We start from the raw sequence: 22,867 nt of genomic DNA on the forward strand, positions 1-22,867 counted from the left end.
TTATTTCCTCATTCAAAAATTTAGACGACATTATCATACTATGAAGAACTTCAAAAAATTGTCAACTGTAAAATTGAAACTAAGTCTTAAGAAATGCATTCTGTTTAGACGAATAGTGAAATAACTAGACCATGTGATTCTGCCACTCTTTCTTCCACCACTTTGTCATTATATTCTGATCTGGAGTTTTGCGATGATGTTGCTGTGGTCTGTAGTAATCAGTTTCTAAAAGTTTGAGGGAGATATTTTATCTCCTAATTCTCTCTCCGCTTGCATTTTCTTTTCCTTCAACATCGAGCGCGCGAGTAGGTATTCCGGGGTGTGCGGAGCTTTCTGGCAATGTATGCATGCATTACTTTTGACCAATCTTAACCGGTAGAGGCAGTTAGCAAAGCATCCATTGCCGGTAAGGAACTGTATAGTGTAATAATTGATGTTATCTTGCGTAAGTTCCCTCCATCTCCTCAACGAACTTACCGGGGTTCTGGTCCACTTGTCTGTTAGGACAATCTCAATTGTTTGCCTTTAAACGAACCTTACACGGTCGAGATTTAAAAAAGAACGTACAAATTAAAAAAAGTTAATAAANCTATTTCTTTTTACAATAGAATTTCATAGGAAGTGTTTTCTCTTTTATTGTATATAATACGTAATAAAACTCTGATTTCGTTTTTTCAGAAAACAGTTAAAGCTTTTCCAAGATAAAATTATTATCCATTATTACTTGCCGACTGAAGTAACAACGTTTTCATGTCTAGAATGCAATACGAGTTCCAATCATAATTACGTGTAGATATATTTTTAAAGACAAAATTGTGAATTTTCGAAGACAGTAGAAAACTCTAAAATGGAATATACATTGTGATTACTGTATCTACCTATTGTAATTGAGAGCCATTTACGACTTATGTAGATAATTACTAAAAATTACAATTGTTGAATGCTATATGCCAATAAATAAAGGAAAATTCACAATACATTTACCTGTCAAATAGTAATTCAAACTACCATGAATGAAACTTCGTATTTATGCTCGAATCACAGGTTTGTTATGGCTCTTAAAGTTCTGTACTTATTTATTTTGGTCATATAAATTTCTGTGATAGATATTTTATTGTATATAAACTAATAGTATTAGATAGCAAAAGAAGTTTAAAGTGCTTCTGCAGCTCCCGTGCCGTTAAAAAAACAGTTAACATTAATAAGTCTATTTTAAGCCTATAATCAAATAGGTTTTCATTTATTGTATCACACAACATTTGCACTTTTGTTTCTTCTTTATGACGACGTGTTCCACTTGTGATGCGTCCGACGCCGGAGCGGTGGTACCCCTTTGGACGTCTAGAGATTCAGGTGGTGCATGTTTGTCGTTTTTTACGTTGCCATTTACACTTTTGGCGTTCGGTGTACTGCTCAAAGCTGTCGCTTTTTTTGGAGATTCGGTAATTGGCTCTGACGAGTTGTAATGTGAGGTATTGTTTAAAACGGTCGAGTTGTTCTGAGTTATAGAGGGTGCATTTCCTGATGGAGGTGTAATCGGCTTTCCACCTTTAATAAGCTGCACTATTTCGTCCGCTTCTCTGCTTAAGTCTCCACCAGGTCGAAATGGGTTATCCCAACCGCTATCGGTACTGAAATCGAAAAAGAAATAAAATGTTAGTATTTCAAATTATTGAATACGCAACCAACAATATTTAAACAAATCAAAAGGGGAAGGACTGTAAATGGTCCTTGTCTTCCTTTTCGATATTACATGCAGGTCTTTATTGAATATCTTGAACTATTCAGGCAAATGTGATTCATTACTGTAAAACTCCCAACGTTTCGCTCAATGGTGTTGAACTTCGATTTGAAATCATTATCTGAAGGAGCTCAAAACCGTTGAGTGAAATGTATGAGTTTTACGGTAGTAATAGTTCAAGAAATTTATAATTCAATTACGGGTTATCAGCAGTTCTGAAAAACGAGGAATGATAACTCGAGTAGGAGAAATGGAGTAAAAATGATATAAATCACATCGGGATCAGAATCATTTAACATTAAAGCAAATCTCAAAAGCACCTCATCACCAATGTCTTTAATTTGTATGTCATTCAAGGACAACTTACAAAAAATATTCCAGTAGTAATTACAGATATCTGGTGTATTAATCACTCAGAGTACTGAGTCCGCCATTTTGAAGAACGAAAGCAAAACAAACCATACGTTCTTGGTTAACACTATGAAGAAAGAGTCAGATATAGATCACAATTTCGGATTAGTTAGTATCCAAAATTCAAAACGCCATAATATCAAAGTTGTTACTAAATAACAGAGATATCAATAAATAACCAGACAGCGTAGTAAATGCCATCTATCTATGGTCCTTAAAATCATGACTCACGCCTAATAATTTACACACAACAACAATATCGATTAAGAACTTCTTGCTGTTAAGATGGAGATAGCTGAATCGAAGGAACAGTTTGACAAGACGATATTATTAATTAAAAAAGACAGATGGCATTCACAATCTATCTGAGTTTACTTCCTCTCTCTCTAGTCGGAGGCATCTTGTCTCTACTGGGCATGCTTGAGAAATCTTTGATATAACAGCAGTATGCAGGTGTATGCGCACATAGGAAGCGGGAGCTCGGATGATAGAGAAAACGAGACACTATCTGTTTCACTATGTAGAAACAGTTTCGACTTATAGAAATAAAATATAGGAGTATTAAGTATATGTATTACTTACAAACTAGATCGTGCAAAATCCATGAGCACTTTGAAAAATTTAAATGCATATTATTATGGCTGAGATCGTCAACCATACCGTAATGTTCGTGGGTTTAACAAAATTTATTTCTAAGGCTAATAACTAAAACTATTTCTTTACACTAATTGTTGATATATCACATTCACTACGCTATTTATTTCACTGCTATAACTGTCAATTTATTTCTGGATTCACTTCTGCAACGGTCAATTTATTTCTTCTCCTTTCGGCGATCGTCTCTTCCTTTAAATACTCTTTTGTTTCCTTTCGGGAACCTTCTCGAACCGTCCGGAAAAGTTTCTTTTTCTTTGAACTGTTTAACTGCTTTCCCAGAACGCAGGTACGACACACACATTTACAAATACGACGCACATGAAGAAAGGCGCCAGCGGCTAGTCGGCGAAACGATAAGCCGCTCACACACACGTATGCCCGATCGCACACAAACACGCTCGTGCTCGCTACAATACGACTAGTATTGGTATGGGACTTCAAATGAATAAGAGAAAAAAAGAAAGCAAGCCTTTGTTAGTGAATTTAGGAATAACAATAATAATAACTTGGATATCAAGACCTATTAAATGAACTATTATTGCAATTTTATTATTAGACAGGAATGTTTCAAAGAAAGCATGCATCACCATCGACACTTTATTGTAACCCAAATTATGTTTATAACCATTTTTTAGCCAATTTATTTACCATTATACTCAATGTAACAATTAAATTGGCAGTAAAGACTTTAATTACGTTGAATTTTATTACGGTTAACCTATTACGAATGCGGCTATTACTAAATACATATTGTTAGTTGTTAGGCTTTTAAGATTATTACTTCCATAAAAGCAACATAGGTACTTGTTTAAAAATTTAACAGTCAAAGTTATGAAGTTGAAAGATTGCACAAAATACATATATGTTTATATATAATACGTGTTCTTATTAATTAGAATGAACTCTTCAATTTATAATAAAATCTAATTTTTTCTATACAAATAATATTAAAAAATGTGTTTTTTGTTTTTCATTAATAACTTGCTAATTAACGTAAATAAACCGATGTCCCGTTTTGAGTAAAACAATAAATGAGCACGTTATGTATGCTGCTACTATGTTCTCATTAATACATATATGTTTTGCATCTATGTCACGATTATGAACTAACTTCAGCTTCAAATCCTTGGAAGTTTTGTCGTATGCTTAATAAACACGCTGTACAACAATTTGTACGATAATAAAAAGAAATGTCAATTGTTAATTTAAAAAAATAAAAAGTGAAAATTATTCCACTGTCTTCAACACTGCATATGACCCAAAATTCAGGTTATGTTCAGATAACAGGAATTGGCTCAAAAATGATTTGTAACACTTGTAACAGATGGAGAGGTAGACAGAAAACAAACCAAGCTAAACAAACACCTTTACAATGAAACCAATTTTAATCACAGTGATAAGGTGATTGTTTAAAAAGGAATCTTTCATATTAATATTGTCCTGTTCATTAAAAGAAGCACCTGCAGCAAATCAAGACAGAAAGTCATAAAATTCGAAAAACGTGCATGTATGTAATTTTTCGATCAATAAATACTTACTTTCAATTCAAGCGAGTGAAATATTTTCTCTTCTATATCATCTTTTATGGATTGATGAAAAAATATCGATCCTAGTTCGATACCTAATTGAAGTTTAGACAAATAAAAGACTAAAAGATGGCGGTCTGCCAACGATAAATAAAAATTAAAGGACCGATCTGCCAACCAACGGTCTAAACCTATAAACTTTCAATCTATATGTCACAAACTGATTACACAGCGATTACACATAATGGTCAAATACTACTTAGGGTGTAACAGAAATAATAATCGAGCTTTGGATGGAGCAAATTAAATGTAATAAAAAAATTGCACGGTGAGCTCAGCAGTGTAATTAAGGACAAAGAAAATTAAGAATTATTTAATAATTAAGAAAATCGCAATAATTTACAACCGAAGCCAGTCCTGTGCGTGAATTGGTCTATCGAATAGCGCAGTGCGAGCGATAGAAACTCTGAAGCTGCATCGTTGAAGTATGTAAACATTGTCGATTATCGAACGTCTGATCGTAATATTAGCATAAACAAATTTGCTCCCTTATATTTTATATTAAATACATGGTATATATACTAATTTCCTCTATCACCTGTGGGTCGGAAATGCGTCATTTTCGAGAAAACCTACTTCGGTTTTCTTATCACAAAAATTCGAATTTTGAAGATTATAAAAAAAATATACCTTAAATTTTTCCACGATTTGACAACTTACTAATTGGCCAACCTCCCTAAAGCTAAAAACCACGAAATTTACTTTATGTTGTATGCTAAAACGTGTAACATTTTTTTTTATATGACACTTCTGTAAAGAATTTTTATTTTTTATTTCTTTTGCCAATCAGTAACCTATAAGATCATGGAAAGTACAGACCAATGTGAGAATAATTTTTTATTTTTTTTTTCTTCCGAGAAGAATACAAGCAATTTCCAGTGACCAAATATTAAACGCAATTTCTTTAAAGAAAAAGCATACTTTTAAATGACTTATTTTTCTTTAAAGCTTTAAACCCTATTAAAAAACTGTTACACCATTAACTCTATTCTTTGATATTGTTCAGAAATTTATACATATCTACAGTAAAATTTCTTAACAATAAATACAACTATGACAGAGGCTTGTAATGTTGATGTAGCTGATGTTAAAATGCGCGGCGTGAAAATTAATTTCGTTTTGTTTACGTCAGCTTAAAAAGCGGATGAAACTACTTTATCCGATTCTCACTGTTTAAGAGTTAAACAAGTTTTAATGAACGAACCAACCATCAAAAGGTTTACGATGACTCTGCTACAACGCAATGACTACAAGAGATACATATTGACGAGAATTCAATTAAAGCCACGTGTAGTATCTAATTTACGATATTTGTTTACTTTGCTAGGTTAAACACACAAAATAAATTATTAACGATCACTCTCACCGCAAACAGGAATGCGTTATTACAAAATTACGATATTTGTTTAATAATAAATGCAACATTTTCAATTAATTATAAGAATTACTTCTAATATATGATGACTGTCATGCAACATGTACAGGATGTTTCTGAAATAAGTAGAAACCTTGCGGGAAGTAATAGGGACTATAAAATAAGAAAATTAATTAAGTAAATATTTGTATGCCCGAAAGTTCGCCGTTGTCGATAAAAACGTAGTTGAAAATACAGGCAGATCTAATTCCGACCCTAGAGAGAAATGCGACAATGCAACGCCGTATTCAATCAGCTGGCAACTAGCTGCATCAGTGTTGTAGTTCTTTTGTATACTGGGATCCGTCAAATGGGAGGAGCCTATAAACATGGCGCCGATTAGGGAAAATTTATCGTAGTTCCTATAGTATACCGTGCAATTTCCAAGTTTTTAAATTACGATAAAATGATAAGTATTGATACAATATGTGATTGGGCTGACACAAAGCCTCGGAAAGGAAATTTCGTTGAAGGTGAGCGTGTTTTTAATGCCAATCACATTATAAAATTCGGAAATAACAAATCCGGAAGCTAGCCTTCAAATTCCGTCAAGTTTACTGCCTACTTTTTACAACGTTATATAATTGGTGAGGTGATTCTGGGTGATTTAGGCAATATCATATCAATGACTTGCACGTGCAAAGCCGATTTAAGAAAACGTTGCAAACAAATTATTGCAACTTTGTTGTATTGCATTGTAGGTTCTTAACCTCAAAATACTTATATCGTATCATTAGAATTATGTTAAATCAATTATACAGGAACAAATAATTTCTCACTTTATAATTTTAGTATGATTCTAGTTTTAAATATTAAGGTTATGGCTGATGGTAAATACTTGCTGAAATATAATCATGTGCATTAAAATGACGTGAACAAATTTTTATTCAGGAATTCACTTCTTTGATACCTACTGCTTTCATCCAAGCTTCTATTAGTTTACTTTTTTCTCTAATTTTCCGAAGATATTTTTTACATATATAAAACAGTTAGTTTTTATTGGAAAGTAGTTAATGTAGGTGAAGAGTGAAATTCTATGTCTGAAGTGCTACTGCAGCTTTTCACTGAACATATTAACTTTTTATTTGATTTAACTTTAGAAGAAAACTTCGGTCGACTCCATCATCAAAAAAATTTTTACTTTTTTAACGTGTTTTATTATTTTAATAAACAATTTTACAATTTGCGTGCACAGTTCCTATGTAAATTTTTCCCTCATTCGAGTTATAAATTTTGCCACCAGATGGTGTATGCCCATTTGTTTATTATTTGTTAAATTAAGTGTGATTCAAGATATTTATGTTACAGCCAACTATAATTAGTAGTTATTTATTCTTTTAACTTTGTATTCTTGATGTGTTTTTGTACAGTAATCGCAAGATACAGCTTACATTTGTCGAGGCATGCTAGTGGATTTGTATCAGTGGTTTCGATAGGAAAGCACGGTAGAATTCAATTGTTTTCATAGAGTGTTGTTTATGGGCATATATTGTTTCACTTTTTTATGAAGGCATATTTAAAATATTTCTATTAATTTTTAATAGCTTTAATGAAATATATAGAATTAGTTTCGTGATACACGTGACACAGAATTTACTATTAACCAATTATTTTGTTTTACGTGTAAATATGCAAAACAATCAAACGTAGCCGAACCTTAATCGAACAAAATTGCCGTTTATGCGACATTCTCCTTCTGTGCAACGTTAGGTAAGGTGAGAACTAGATTAGGTTAGGTTAGTTACTACTTGCAAAAAAAAACCAAACCTAGCCGAACCTTAACCTAACTAAATTACCGTTTATGCAACATTATTCTAGTGTGCAACATTAGGTTAGGTAAAAGATAGGTTAGGTTAAGTTGTTAACACAGGAATACTAATTTCTCAATTAACGCCAAATACGATTGGATTTTGAAGACGGATTTCTTGTTTCTTATTCCACTAAATTACATTTATCTATACAACCAAATAACAATACACAAAAACAATTTTTAAAAGAAGTACGTAACCATAGAGTGAGTATTGCATTCCTTTAAATTATTATTATTATTAAATAGCTATTAATAACACACTAATACAATACATACCCACAATCGTCTTTAGGAACTTTGACGACATAATACATAACGCCACCGTGTGTCGATGTCATGCTTGGCATATTAACACAATTTCTAGGTCCTAAAAAAGCTGTTCCACTTCAAAAAGCACTCGGTCCTGGTTCGTTTAATGATCTATTCGAAAAACACTTTTAGTCTCTACATGCGGAAGTATATTTCACATTGTCTTCTCTTCTCTATCACTTTTTGTCCACATTCGTTTATTCTTTTAGAACACTGTTATAAATGTTTTATAGTTACTCAAAATTCGCTTCATACGTGCACTAAGAAGCAACTAAGTTCAATGAAGGTTGAAGTTTTTGAAATATAACGTTCCTGTGTACAATAAAATCCACAGATGTCATTTATTTGAAATACTTGCATTTAAAATAAAAATACAAAATAAAAAATTCCTATTTTTATCTTGCATTTAAATACTTTTTTGAGAAAAGCATTTTGTATTTTATTTAAAACACTTCTCGATACGTATTTTCTGTTTGTAAAATGCAAAATACATTTTTATCGTTAAAAGTTTTGCTAAATATCATCGATCAAACATTACATAAAATGATGAATGAAAGTTGCTCACACTTGAAGGTATTAGAAGCGTAAAAAGGGGACAAGCAGGCATTCCATGAATGCCTTCTTATTCATTAAATTAAGAGAGCTCAAAAAATTCTAAACTCCTTGGAAATGGATAATACAAAATATTGGTATGATTTTATTTTGCGGGTTCAATGTCATTGAATTTTGAAGTTCTAAATTGATACCGATAAAAGAAAACATTTTTTATCAATCTTCATGATTTAGACTACCCTAACCCTTAAATTGAACAATTATTATGGCGTGTGATCTACTTGTAATGCTGTCTTTATTTGTGCAGTTTACTGTAACTAATAATTAATAACAGTCTAGAATAGCATAGCCACGACAGTACAAACGAATCAAATGTTGTCATGAACTTGCCCATTCATCGATATTACTTTTCTGTAAACTTCGGTTTTTAAATATCTCCACACATAAACTTGTGAACTTTTTGAGCCACTTACACCAACGGAAGAAAACAGTGAAACATCGCTGCGATTATTTGCATGGATCCATATTTTGACAACATTTATAACTTATATTTCATAACATTTCAGAACACCCTGTACAGTAAATTAAATGTAGTTGTTACAGGCGACCTTGTATTAGAATAGGAAGCAAGTTTTATTTGAAAAATTCTTAAGTTAATCCTAAACCTCCTTAGATCGATGACCCTGATATCATATCCCAAGGTCACAGTTGCAAATGCAAGCTAAAGTTGACGATTGCTCTTAATTATTTGCACGCCCTTAACTATCTGAATGATTATTATTGCGACTTATTTTCTTCTTTATAAAAAAAAAAAGATTACTGTAGGCAGAAAATCTACTATTACAACAGTAAACGTATCGTACTTATGTATGTGCAAAATTAACTTACCGAGTCTGAGGTGCAACGGACTACACGTTTAATTTAGTAGGTGAATAAAACAAAAAGACGATTACTTTGCATGATAGACATTTCTGACTGCCAGAGTAATAAGATGCATTTAAATCGTACAGTGAGTCTACATCTATAAAGAAATAAAGAATGCATGCAATCACGGTTGGAAGCAAACAATGCAACGGGTCAGTGCGATTTGTCACAGTTTCAAGGTAATTAAAATTTGGCTTGCGCTTCACAAGTAACATTTACGACTTTCACTCGATCTGAATTTCTTTATTGGCTATTAATCGGTATCTGCGAATGTGTATATTGTCTTGTATTCTTTCATTTGAAAAGAACGTTATTACTCAGTGACTTAACAGTTTTTCGCCCTCCTCCCTCGCGATAATTAATAATAAAACTGAGTATGTAAAGGGTATCCCAAAATGAACGCAAGATTTGAAGTAAAACTTCTTTGGCGATCTCTATACCTTTATAACGAATAAGTAATGATTGGTGAAAGAAAGAGAGAGTACCAGAATTTTCAAGATTTATGTTTTCCAACATATTTTATCTTTAGTCCACCTAAGGAGTATTACTTTAATACGTTTTTATGTAATTCAATGACAAAAAAATGGTCAATTTTTTTTGCCCGTTTATTTTTCCAACTGCTTAAGAAACCGTAAACTATCAATAACTGAGTACAAGGAATAAAATACTTCGAAGTGGCCTGTATTCTGTCGAAACTGCCAGACGCGGATCGCGATTTCGATCTTTTCGGATCTCATCAGCGCGTCGCAGACAGTTCCGACAAAACACAGACCAACTTTTACCTGCTGTCTTAACAGTGTGTTTTAGAAAATGACACAAAAGGCGCGGTAAACGCCATCTGTAGTAGCATCTTAAACATGTTGTTCTATCGTCTATCGTTCGATTTCTACTAACCCTAAACTGTCAGCTGTCAGGAAACTCAAACCACCACATAATGGGTCATTCACAACATCACAAATTAAGGAAGAGGAAGGGAATTAACAAAATGTGACCGTATGACAAGGGGGTGGAAGTGGCGAATAATAATCTTCGTGACGTCATTATGTATAAATCCAAAGCATTAACACTCTAAACTTCAACGTTAACGAAAAACACCGAAATGTTACCAATTCTATTAATTATTAAAATGTTTAAATTTCTTTGTTTTTTTTTTGGTACGTGACGCTGTACTTGCGGTGTCGTGTCGGGAAACTACTCTTATAACAATTTACAAATATAAAACTGCAAAATATGCGACCTCACAGCAGGGTCATATAAATGCGATCCCCTGTGACACGAGCAAATAATGAAATTCCTGTGACGTGGTTTATGGATTGTGCTTATACAGGATGACACATCAGTTACACATCGTAAGGTTGTTATTTATCCAGAGATATATACACCAATTCAAAGTTTTATCGCATCAAGCAGATTTTAGGCTAATGAACATCATTTGCATGTGGCAGGGTTAACTATTACACTCAACCAATTAGTCTAATCAACAAGTACCATTTGGTCGAATTCGGGACTGAATTCAGCTAAAATTACGAACAAGGTGTCATTCGATTCGCATTAATATCTAGAATGGTTTTGGAAATAATCATGTAGTGCCGATAAAAATTAGAAAAGTTATAAACAATTTAGTAAAAAAAGGGTTTAATTTTTGCAAATATCTCAAAAACTATTGCAGATATAGGAGATCAGAAAAAAGATTCTAAAAGAGCAGGAAATTTTATTTAAAAAAGTCCCGCATTCCGGAATTATACCATTAATATTTATAATTTTAATTGAAAGGTCAAAGTAGGGCTTGAAAACAGGTGATTCACCTCCCACGCCTGTCGCTTGATTCCGACACTTAAACAAAAAGTTTTTTTAACCCATTAAATTTGAACATTAAAGAAATAAAAAATTCAAGTACTTACTGAAAACTTAAAACAAACAACAAAATTTTCCCATTAAAGCTGCTTTTGTTAATTAAAAACTTTATCTAATCTCGAAAACAATGAAAATACCTCCATAATTTTTAAAATAAGTCTGGAATTTTTTTTACTCTTGGGATCTATTCTTTAATGTATTTAAAAATAATACCCGTTCGAAAATTTAAAAAATTTTGTTTTTCCATTTTTTTATTAACAAACAAATATACGTAAAAATTCAAAACTTAAATTAAGTAATAAAAAACTTTTTTTTAATTTCCCTATTGCCAAGCTATATGAAAATAGTTTTTTTAATTTGTAACCCTGCTTGTTTAAAAAAATGTTATAAATAAATGCATTGTTTATAAGATAATCAAAAAACATTTTTTTGGCAATGTAATCTTTAATGAAAATAATGATTTTTAAGAAAAAAATCGTTTCATATTTTTTTTTATTGCTTAAAACTCCATCTGTTAATTAACTATTGCTTTTTGAAGTAAATATGAATATTAAGGAAACGACTTACACTCCTCATTCGTATTCTAAAAAAAAAATTAAAAAAATCTGATGTCTGCAATCGTTTTTGAGATATTTACAAAAAAAAGAAAACCCCTTTTTTTACTAAATTGTTTATAAATTTCCTAATTTTCATCAGGCCCACATGATTTTTTGCCGAAAACATTCTAGATGTCATTACAATGATACCTTGTTGTTCAGTCACGAATTCGACCAAATGGTACTTGTTGACCAGACTATATTACATGGAGATGATTCTTCCAATAACATACACTGTACACATTTGCTAGGCTGCTTTTTCAAACGGTTTCGGTGGCTGCTTACTACGTTCTAACATGTAATATATCTTTTATTAATTCAATTGTTTTAATCGGTGGTTCAATTAATATTAACTCGTATTCTCTTTTTAACACGCACAATGGAACAAGCTTAAAAACAACTAGCGCAGCGCCTTCAACGGCGTTGAAAAAAGAAAGTAAATGCAAGTTTTATTCCTCATGCACCTACAATTAAAAGTAAAAAAAAAAAAAAACAACGGAAAGAGCTCAATGATTCACGCGTTTCATTATGAATTACAAATCAAATCAAGTAAACATAAACGCATATGTAATGCATATACATTACAATTTACATCTGCTTACAATTAGTCGAAATATCAATTTTCGGATTATCGGTTGCAATTAACGGTTAGCTTCTAAAGCCTTTTAAAATAACTCCTTTTGGACGTATCCACCAGGGGTCACACATAGCGCGTGACGTGACGTAACACTTTTCGGTTTTATACCCAAGTAAATTTTCTTCCTATCGTCTATAACGAATTTTTTTTTCAAAAATTCTACTTGGCTTTAAAGAAATTTGTATCAAAAAGTTATCTTTTCTGACAAAACTATAACAATATAACGGGGCTAAAATCCCTTTAAAAAGTATTGAAAATCATTGTAAACACCCGAATATCCACCAAAGTATATATCAGAATGTCTCTGGTATCAGACATGAAAAATAATGTTATTGCTAGGACGTATATGAAACAAAAAATGGAAAATATGAAACGATTCCCTATTTCAAAAACCTATAGTTAATTTTCTAAATAGTTTTTAAAATGTAAACTACTCATTTTTATATTATTGATTAATAATACAATTGTTCTGCCTTTTACTGCAAAACTCATGCAGAGCTTATTATATAGTGAAATAAAGAAGTTCATGGTGGTTACTATTCTATCCGCCAGCCGCTATCGCGATTTCGATCTTGTTGGATCTCATCAGCGCGCCATGTATAGTTTTGACAGAACACAGATTAACTCTACCTGTTGGCAAGAGAACGAGTTTTTTGAAGCAGTACAATGCTACATTTGGTAGAATTTAATATGTTCGAAGAAGTTCAATATCACCACGAACTTCTTTGTTCACAGATGGCGTTCACCACGCCGTTTCTAGTACTTCATATAGCGATATGTCGAGTGTTTTTGCTTCTAAAATGACAATATGGAGGATAGAGGTAAGGAGAAGTATCTCATATGAGGGTAAAGTTGAAAAAGTGTCCAGCTATAAGAAGTAAATAACAGTTAAAAAGCCCTCCAAAATGGCGCTACCGTAGACACAAGGTATGGTATGTATGTAGCAGTTGTTGTGATAATCCAGTATACCAAACCTCAACTATTTACGTATTTTAAAGTAATTTTGTCCTTGTTTATTATTCTAATAACTTTTGGCGCTTTATTTAAAATTTACCCTGTTGCTACTATGGCGCCACACTAATTTAACGCACTTTTTCACAAAAGAGATAGTATTCCTTGCTTCTACTCTCCACAGATGAAATTTATCAGTATCAATATCACTTCACTATACAACTAGGTTTGTACACACACACCCTATATAGGTACAAGTATTTACAGTTCCTTTATTAAACTCAACGGTTTATATTTTTCATTGGGCGTTAACACAAAGAATATTTTCCTGATAGCGTGAGCTACACCCCAATATGATATCATACTTGTTTTAACAGTTGAAATGTGTAGGTGTTGTATGCATGTAAATGTAACAAGTACTTATGAAATAATCGCTTTAAATACCTTAGACTGTTTATTAAATTAACAACTTCACACTACAGTTAATTTTTACACCATTTTTCCTTTCCAATTTACTTTTTTAAATGTTTAAAATCCATAAGCGCAGACAAGTATAGGTGCTTATGTTAATCCAAATAAACTGAATTTTGGTATTATCAATAGATTCGAAGTGCAAAACTAATTACTCCAAAATAATAATAACAAACGTATAATTGGAAATCGTCTAATGATAACTATTGAATGTACTTAATACTCAATTTAACTTTTTACATAAACAATAATTAATTCTCTTCATACCCTAAGCGTCAATCCTGCAGTCAAATAAAAACACTTTTAATTTACACACATTTTAATTATATCCATTATTTACAGTTTGTTACCCCTATTCCTACTCTACCCTTTTTCCCCACTTAATTCCCTGCCCTTCTATTCTTTAAAATCTTCCTTAGTGCCGGTGCACACTTGCGACAGTTTGCCGCCGCGGGTCCGTAGCGGCACCGCAAAGTTTGCTGCACACTTGCTGGTATTTTTGTGGTTTTGTTGCGGCGCCGCAAAAGTAATAAAAATATATATCTAATACAGTGTCATTCGTTTTTAAAGAAAATCAGTCAGTGCGACAAGTTGAATAGTGCAAAATGGAAGTTTTTATTAATGAAAGGCGTGCAGTTTTTACGTATTTGGTGTACAAATGCATTATTGATCGAGAAAAAAAAACGGGACGATTTTGGGTAGACCCATATACCGATTTACGGCTTACGAGGGGCACATTTGTAACGTCGTTTTCGTATTTAAGGGAGAATCCTGACTAATTTTTCAACTACTTTCGAAGGAGTGTTGCTTCATCTGATGAATTAACAGCAAAAGTTTCTGATAAGATAAGATCGCAAATGATAGCAGATTAAGAGTCTCCATAATCCCACTAGAAATGTTTTCTCCTTGTCATTCAGCTCCAAAAATCCATCGGAAAACATTTCACAGATTATAATCCATGCAGACCTGTTTTTGACTCTTTCATGGTATAGGTATATTTCTGAGAAAATATCCCATATCTCTGGGAACCAACCCCTGTACTGCAGCAATGAATAATTCTATATCCAAATCTTCAGAAGTTCTAGTAGCAGTCATCCTTTTTTGCGTCAATTTGCCGCAAGTGTGTACCAGCCGATATACAAACGAGGACTACAAAACCGCAATAGCGGCATCGGTGCCGCCACGTTCCGTGGGGACCTGCGGTTCAAAACGGTCGCCATTTGGACGCGCGGCCCCGCGGCGGCGCGCAGATGAATGTGCATTAACCCATTTACCTGTTAGTACTTTAAGCCGCAATTGCGGTGCCGCAGCAGCGATTGCCGCAAGTGTGCACCGGCGCTTAGACGGCTCAACCCACCCCCATCCTTCTTTACCAACTCGTAGCATTCTGTTCCACATCCCACCATTCTCACATCCTCCTAACACACGCTTCAAGCTAGCTCTTTTCCTCCCTTTCACATATCCTACATCGTCTTTCTTCTATTTTTTCCAATATTTACATTCTCTACACTTATTCCATGTCCTAAATCTTTCCATTAGATTTATTTCCTCCCCTTGTCTAACAAATCTACTTTTTACCCTTCCTTTATATTTCCTTTCTTATAACCCCCTCTTCTAGCCTCTCCATATTTTCTAGTCTTTTTATTGCTTCTTGCCACATCCTTCCACTAAGAACTAAAGAAAAAAGGTCAAATGATTTTTTTTGTTTAAAAATGTATTTTTCGCCATAATATTTATATTTCGCCATAAATATTTAAAACAATCGGTAAAAAAAGTAAGGAATAAAGAGAAATTTATCTGGAAACTATTTAGCTATTTTTGGCTCCTTACCAGCGTAAAATGTGGTACAGCAATTAAAACCCTTTAATTTGAGCCGCGGTACGATTAATTTTGTCAATTAGTTATTGCAGAAATCCCAAAAAATTGCGATTTCTTGTATTTTGATTGTCTATTGAGATAATTACTTTTTTAATGATTTTATCACTTTGAAATGAAGATTTTTAAATTTGGAGTCGAACTGGTTTTTGTGGGCGTAAATTGGTCAATTTGTTAGTAAGATAGATATTGTTAATTGTTTATCCCAACACACATGAATAATTAATGTCATAACCTTTTTTTTGGCCAAAAATTTTCAGTTGCACATAGGTTCAATCTTTTCATAATGGTTGAGATCTTCATATCCCATTAGGGGCCTTCTAGATCGATGGTTTTTCCTAACTTTAGACCTCCCCCATTTGTTAACGCACACTTTTTCGAAGTTTAAAAATATACAGAAATGCTTAACTTTTCCTCGCCTACAACATGGAACAACTCCAGTCCGGTAACAAATTTATGTCGGGAAAATTCTCTACCGACTGGACTAATATATATATTGCTATTGTACGGGTGCGAAACATGGACAGTGGGCGCAGCGGAAAAGAAAAGGTTAGAGGCCTTCGAAATGTGGTGTTATAGGCGAATGATGAGGATAACGCGGGTAGAAAAGGTTATAAATGAAGAGGTATTAGAAAGAATAGGAGAACAGAGGACTCTATGGAAGTCAATAAGAAATAGGCGAGATAGGTTGGTGGGACACCTTCTCAGGCATGAAGGTCTAGTCAGGGACACATTAGAGGCAGAAACGGGAGTTAGGAGGGGTAGAGGTAGACCTAGATTAGATTACTCTTCGCAAATAGTCAAGGATGTGGGCTGTTCTAGTTTTAGGGAAATGCGAAGTTTAGGTCAGGATAGGAAACAGTGGAGATGTCCAACAAGTCTTAGGACTGACGACCTTATGATGATGATAACTAGGAGAATTAAAACTAAAACCTTCAGGTGTTTCATTGCTATCAGCTATCAATGCCAGCAGGCGGGTAGGACTACGCCAGAGGATAAGACGAAAGGCCCTCTTCAGTTTCCATTTAAGGATCGTGGGAACAGGTGGGTGGTGGTCGGGGCGAGAAAAGTGCGACGGACGAAATGAAAATATTAGAAAGTGAAAGACAATATTATCTGTCCAATTTTACTGTCACAGCATTCAGTTAACCAAGGAAACTACGAAAAAAATTGAACAGGATAGGCGGACACGGAATCGAATCGAACTGGTGTCCTCCCGAGTGCTAAGAAATGCTCTAAACCTCTAAGGTCTAAGCCAGGGTTCTCCTTGAACTTTTTTTCGGCACGCGAAACTCATTTCAGTTTCACAAAAGGTATCTATTTTATAATGATGTCTAATTTTCGGTATCTACGAAGTCAGATAATTTAGGAAGGGTGTGTATGACGATCGCCCTAGTCCCAAGTATCTCAGAGGCCGTCGCTTACTGCATATTCGTGTTCAGCGACCCTCAAAACCCCTGAGTAACAAAATTGAACTTTTATCATTACTGACCTAGTTACAATTTTTGTTTATAACAACTGCGCATGAGACTATATTTTTGCTATGCACCGATGCATTTTGAAGATGTATTAATCTCTTACGTTCAGGAAGTTTGTAGAGTCTCACGAAGTGATGCAGAAAACCGCATCTCGATCCGACTTACTATATACAAAAATTCGAAGGTTAAGTGCTTTATTTCCTGGACTATTGGGCTAGGTCATGCTACAACAAAATAAGACGGACAAAAATTATTTATTTATCCAAAAACAACAGTCAATGTTTCGTCCAAGTTGTCGGACATTCTTTAATTTAAAGCCTCGAGAAAGCCCGACAACATTAGCTGTTGTTTTTGAATAAATAAATAACTTTTATTTTTACCCCCCCCCCCCATTTTGGCTTTAATTTGACACAGAATTTAAAAATTATACTTTATATTTATGATAAAAGTACCTAGACATGGCAAAGGGATTTAGGTATGCATTGCTATTACCAATACTTGATAATTTTTCTATACCTAACCGAGATTTATATTATTACTTTATTAACATTATTACAATGTATGCCACAGTTTCAGCAAAGTATCCGTTTTTTCATTGTTTTGGCGTTAGTAAATCCGTTTAATCTAATAATTGTAAGTAGGTAACTGTTGCATGGGAAAACTTCCTTTTTAAAAATAATTTTCTCTTTATGTTTGTTGCTTGTCAAGGACCAGATGTTGGCAAAACTAAACTAAACTTCCATCGATGATTTCAGTTCACAGTTTATACTAACAAAACAAATAGCAAAGATTGCTCTTATAGAACGTTTTCCAAATACGAATATTCGCTTATTTCGTTATATGTAAATGATTACTAGGTACGCCTAATTTGTGAAAAGTGATCATATTCTTGACTGCACATTTATGAATATAGGTAAGTACGTAAGTCCCTTTTTGTGTCAATAAACTTGTGTTAGTCTAGATTATCTACTCTTCCTAAACATTTTAGACATCGAAATGGTTTTTATGGAAAAACATTTTTCATTTTATTTTTATAAATTCAAAGGGCTGTACTTTTTTTAAATCAAGTAACGGTGACAAGCGAAGTAAATGTATATTATAAAAAGTACTGAAACCTTAGGAACAGGTAATTACAAATGAAAATAATGACTAAAAGAAGGTTTACCACATCACAACAGTAACAAACACAGCACATGAACATACAATTTAGTGGATATTCAGTGCGCGCTCGCTATTTTTGTACGTAACCGCATTTACAACAACCGTTCGCGTACTGCGTTGGTTAGTAAAGTAGCTGCATGTCGAGGCTCAACAAACGATGGGCGAAGGCGGCGGCAGTGACTCCTTCTCATCCAACGCGATCTAAATTTAGAAAGCATTAATGTCAGAAAATTTCGCTGACGTAACGGACATCTAACTGAACCAACGCCGCATCGGCAGCCGCTATTTACAAAAAAATCGAAATGATTGTTGGCCGTTTTTATTACGGGCACGGTGAAAGAAACCTGGTCACTGACCATGACAGAAAGATGATTAAAATGAGAGTAGTGTCGGTGGCAGTCCCGTAGGTATGTAGGCTAAGTAGTTGATTTCGTACGCTTAAAAAGATCGATCCGTCATCAATCGCTTTTGCGTTACTTTGTATGTATTGCACTCTTTAGCGCAATCCAACTGCTAACACATATCAATTGATTTAGGCACAGTAAGAATGGATAAACATCTTACAGAAAAAAAGACAATAATAACTGTCCAGGCCAAGGATGCTATGGAAATCCGAATCTGGTATAAAAGTCGAATAATTTTGAATAGGAGTGGAGTTTAAATTATAGGAATAATTGTTTTTTTCTGTGATTGTAATAGCTACCAAGTGGTAACCTACACGGAGAAAGAAAATCTTGTAAAATTTACCATGTTAACTCATAATCTGGGTGCCTCTGGGTGGACTAATATCGAATTTTCTCAATACATGTCTCTTGCACCCATTATACAGTGACGAACATAGTATTAAATAAAGTTAAATCATTATCTATTTGAATTTTTTTACTTTTACAGTTTCTTAAAAATCGAATAAGTACCTGTAACTAAAACTATCAAATAATCCGAAATAATTTCATATCCGTAACGGTCTCTGAAACCAGTATATTACTCATGAAACCGTATCTATATCTAGATCTGAAATTGCATATCCATAATATCCCTGGTCTACGCCAGATGTGTCTGAACTACAACCAGCTTTATACGGCCCAAACCACTCTCAAACGTAGTACTAGATAATGCCTTTTTAGGTATTTTACTCTTGATTTCGAATATCTTTTAGTTTTCGCTCACCATCATGGAAAATTATTCATCATCGTCGTTAAACCTAAGAATGGTTGGACACGCACCTCCAATCTTTCCAACCTACATCATTGTTTGCGAACAGTAATATAATCTAGGTCTACCTCAACACTTCTTAACTCCTGCTTTTTGGCCCTTCATGCCTGACAGAGATACGTAAATTCATTTTAATGATATTACAAAGGCAACCTTATTCCAAATAGTGAATCAAACTTATCCACCCCAGTTGGTACCTACTACAATCTCCTTTATTATTCATTTAGTATTGTAGCGACCACGAGCGTGATTGTGTGCGATTGGGCGTACGTGTGTGTGAGTGACTTATCGATTCGCCGACTAGCCGCGGCGCTTTTCTTCATGTGCGCCGTATCTGTAAACGTGTGTGTCATACCTGCGTTCCGAGAAAGCAATTAAACCGTTCAAAGAAAACGAGACTTCTCTGGACGGCTGGAGAACGTTCCCGAAAGGAGGCAAGGGAGTACAAAAAGGAAGAGACGATCGCCGAAGCAGAGTAGAAATAAATTGATTGTTGCAGAAGTGAATCAAGAAATAAATTGACAGTGATAGAAGTGAAATAAATAGAACAGTGAATAGTAACAGTAGTATAAATAAATAGAATAATTACCTAAGTTTAGTAATAATTTAATAGTGTTTTTAAGTTCAATAATAATTAGTGTAAATAAATAGTTTTGGTCTTAGAAGTTAATTTGTTAAACCCACGAACATTACAGTATAAACGTTTACATTTCTGTTTCGATTCTAATATTGAAGATGACTTGTGACTAACAAAAGTTGTTGAAAATGATTACACGTTTCAAAAACACGCTTTCTAAAGCAAGTGATAAGAAATCTCTTCTAGTGTCCTTCAATTGTTGATCCTGTGCAGAGGGCATATCTAACCCCCTAAAACCCGGACAGCCTGACTTTTTTTCACTTAACTATAATTGTGATTTTTTTCTTCTTCTTGACTCACTCTTTACTTACCAAAATCATTCAAACATAGGTTATAAATAAAGCAAAAAAGCATAGTGATTTTTGACTTGTAAGCCTTAATAATGAACGTTTTGTTTTATGAAACTATTGGCAGTCATTTGAAAATTTCAGAAACATTTACCACAATCTATTTTTTAAATACTGATAAAATTCATACAGGCCAGGTAAAACGTTCAGCGAACATAGAAAATGTATAATCTGGTAGTAAACGTGTGGAACATATTTTTTCAACCACGATTGTTCTAAAAACTGTTTTAAACCATCCGAACTCTCAAAATCGTTTGAACGAAATGTAACTCTCTTCAGCAGCCTTAAATTGCATTTATTATATTTATTTAATTATCTATACCAAAAGATGATTGAAGGTATTTGTAGCAATCATCCTATACCACGTCGTACTTTTCAAGAGATAATGTTGCCCTTCGATAATTACATGGTAATAGAATATCCTTAGCGCCCTTGTACGAGATATTTATTATCGTCGCGCGACTATCCAGTGATTTAGCCGGCCAGGGGGTCGGCAAGTAATTTTAGGTGGGATCCGGATGTTTTTGAAAATTTTTATCGATGTTCAGAAAAAAACATATCCCTTCCTCAAGATAATAATAAGGGTGACGTTCAAACCTCAAACATACTTTGTTATTTACACAAAAATATTTTTGTAATAATTTATTTGAGTAATTTGCTTTCAAAAAATTTTTGGCGGTATAGTTTTTGACCTTCCGCGGCCCGTACCTGGACCACAGAAGGTCAAAAAACGTTACTTTAGACCTTTGTACATAATAAAAATTGTTGCCCCACACCTATGGCAAAAACGTCGATTGAAGAGTTTTAGTTGCCAAATGTAGTTAGGGTGTTGGTATTTATAGTATCGTATTAAATAAAAGGAATCACATTCCGAACACTGCAGCTTATGGACTACAGTTTTATCAAAATTGTCTATTTCATTTTTTGAATTAAACTTTACATATGTATCATGTACAAACTAGAGTGGGTGGATCGGCTTGCGAGTTTCGATGATTTAGGGAGCCGGACCATAGGTTCAACCACAATGGAGGGGTTCTTAAAAAGAAACCAGACTAAGACAAGTCCCTGAAAGAGGGCAGCAGCTCTTTCAGTACTCAGGGTGGCAGAGAACACGAGGATCGGTATGGCACTCTGATGCACAATACTGCGATGTGGAAGGCAACGGGAAACCACCACATTATGATCCCGAGTACAACGTACGCAAAAATTAAATGATGGCGTCCTCTGGGGTAAAGCATTCCGGACGTAAACTAGTCCCCCATTCGTATGTCCGGGCGGGGACTACCTCGGGGGATGTCATCAATAAGTGCAATAGGGATAGGTGCAATATTTCACGAGTCGGAGCGTGGAATGTGAGAACAATGAGGCAAGTAGAAAAATTAGACAATTTAAAAATAGAGATGGATAGATTAGAATTAGATAAACACGAGTTAGGAGGGGTAGAGGTAGATATAGATTAGACTACTGTTCGCAAATAGTTAAGGATATGGGTTGTTCCAGTTTTAGGGAAATGCGAAGTTTAGCTCAGGATAGGAAAGGGTGGAGGTACGTGTCCAACCAGTCTTAGGACTGACGACCTTATGATGATGATGATGTATGATGCCAACCCTGGATTCAGCGCCTTTGTTTTTGCTTATTTGGTCATGAAAAATATGCGTTTTTTATGGCTACCACAAAATGGTTGCTTTTCAAAGAATTTTATATATTTTTGAACGAAATTTCTGGTGTTTCGCGAAGATATTAGTACATCGACAGTATCGCTTGTGTGTCTGTCTGACGAATAAGCTGTATCATGTACAATCCGCCATTTAGCCACATGATCCGCAGTGGTCAGAACGGTTTTTTGTCGTGTGATTTGTTGTGGGGCAAATCGACTGCTTTAGCCGGAACGATGTCGTGTAGAAGTTCACATTAGACATTCTGACTCAGCAGCAGCGATTTAGCCGGATACGCGCACGGCGAAAATTCATATTGTGTACAAGGGGACCCGACTGGAAATTAGTTCAGAGAATTCGGTTTATGATTTTCCATAATACGGACACCTGATCAATTTCTGATCGGAGCACAGTACTCCATTCCTTGATCTGGTCAACCGATCCAACCATCTGATCAGAAATTGATCATAACAGACCAAATTTGACCAATTTCTTATCACAATATAATGCTACAAATTCTATTACGGTTTCGGTGCAATCTTTAAATCAAGATTATATCCGATGTTCTGAACTGGATCATAGTACAGAA

General features: G+C 34.1%; 1 protein-coding gene across 1 annotated transcript in view; it reads right to left on the reverse strand.

Annotated features, from left to right (window-relative positions):
• Positions 1 to 587: 587 nt before the first annotated feature.
• Positions 588 to 22,867, reverse strand: part of LOC108735576 — a 356,390-nt gene continuing 334,110 nt past the window's right edge. Inside the window, exon 5 of the mRNA XM_018467573.2 lies at positions 588 to 1,631. Within this exon, the coding sequence (XP_018323075.1) occupies positions 1,241 to 1,631 (391 nt within the window). The 3' untranslated portion in view covers positions 588 to 1,240. The remainder of the gene's footprint in view (positions 1,632 to 22,867) is intronic.

Source organism: Agrilus planipennis, unplaced genomic scaffold (assembly GCF_000699045.2).
Source record: "Agrilus planipennis isolate EAB-ADULT unplaced genomic scaffold, Apla_2.0 scaffold116, whole genome shotgun sequence".
Lineage (NCBI taxonomy): Eukaryota > Metazoa > Arthropoda > Insecta > Coleoptera > Buprestidae > Agrilus > Agrilus planipennis.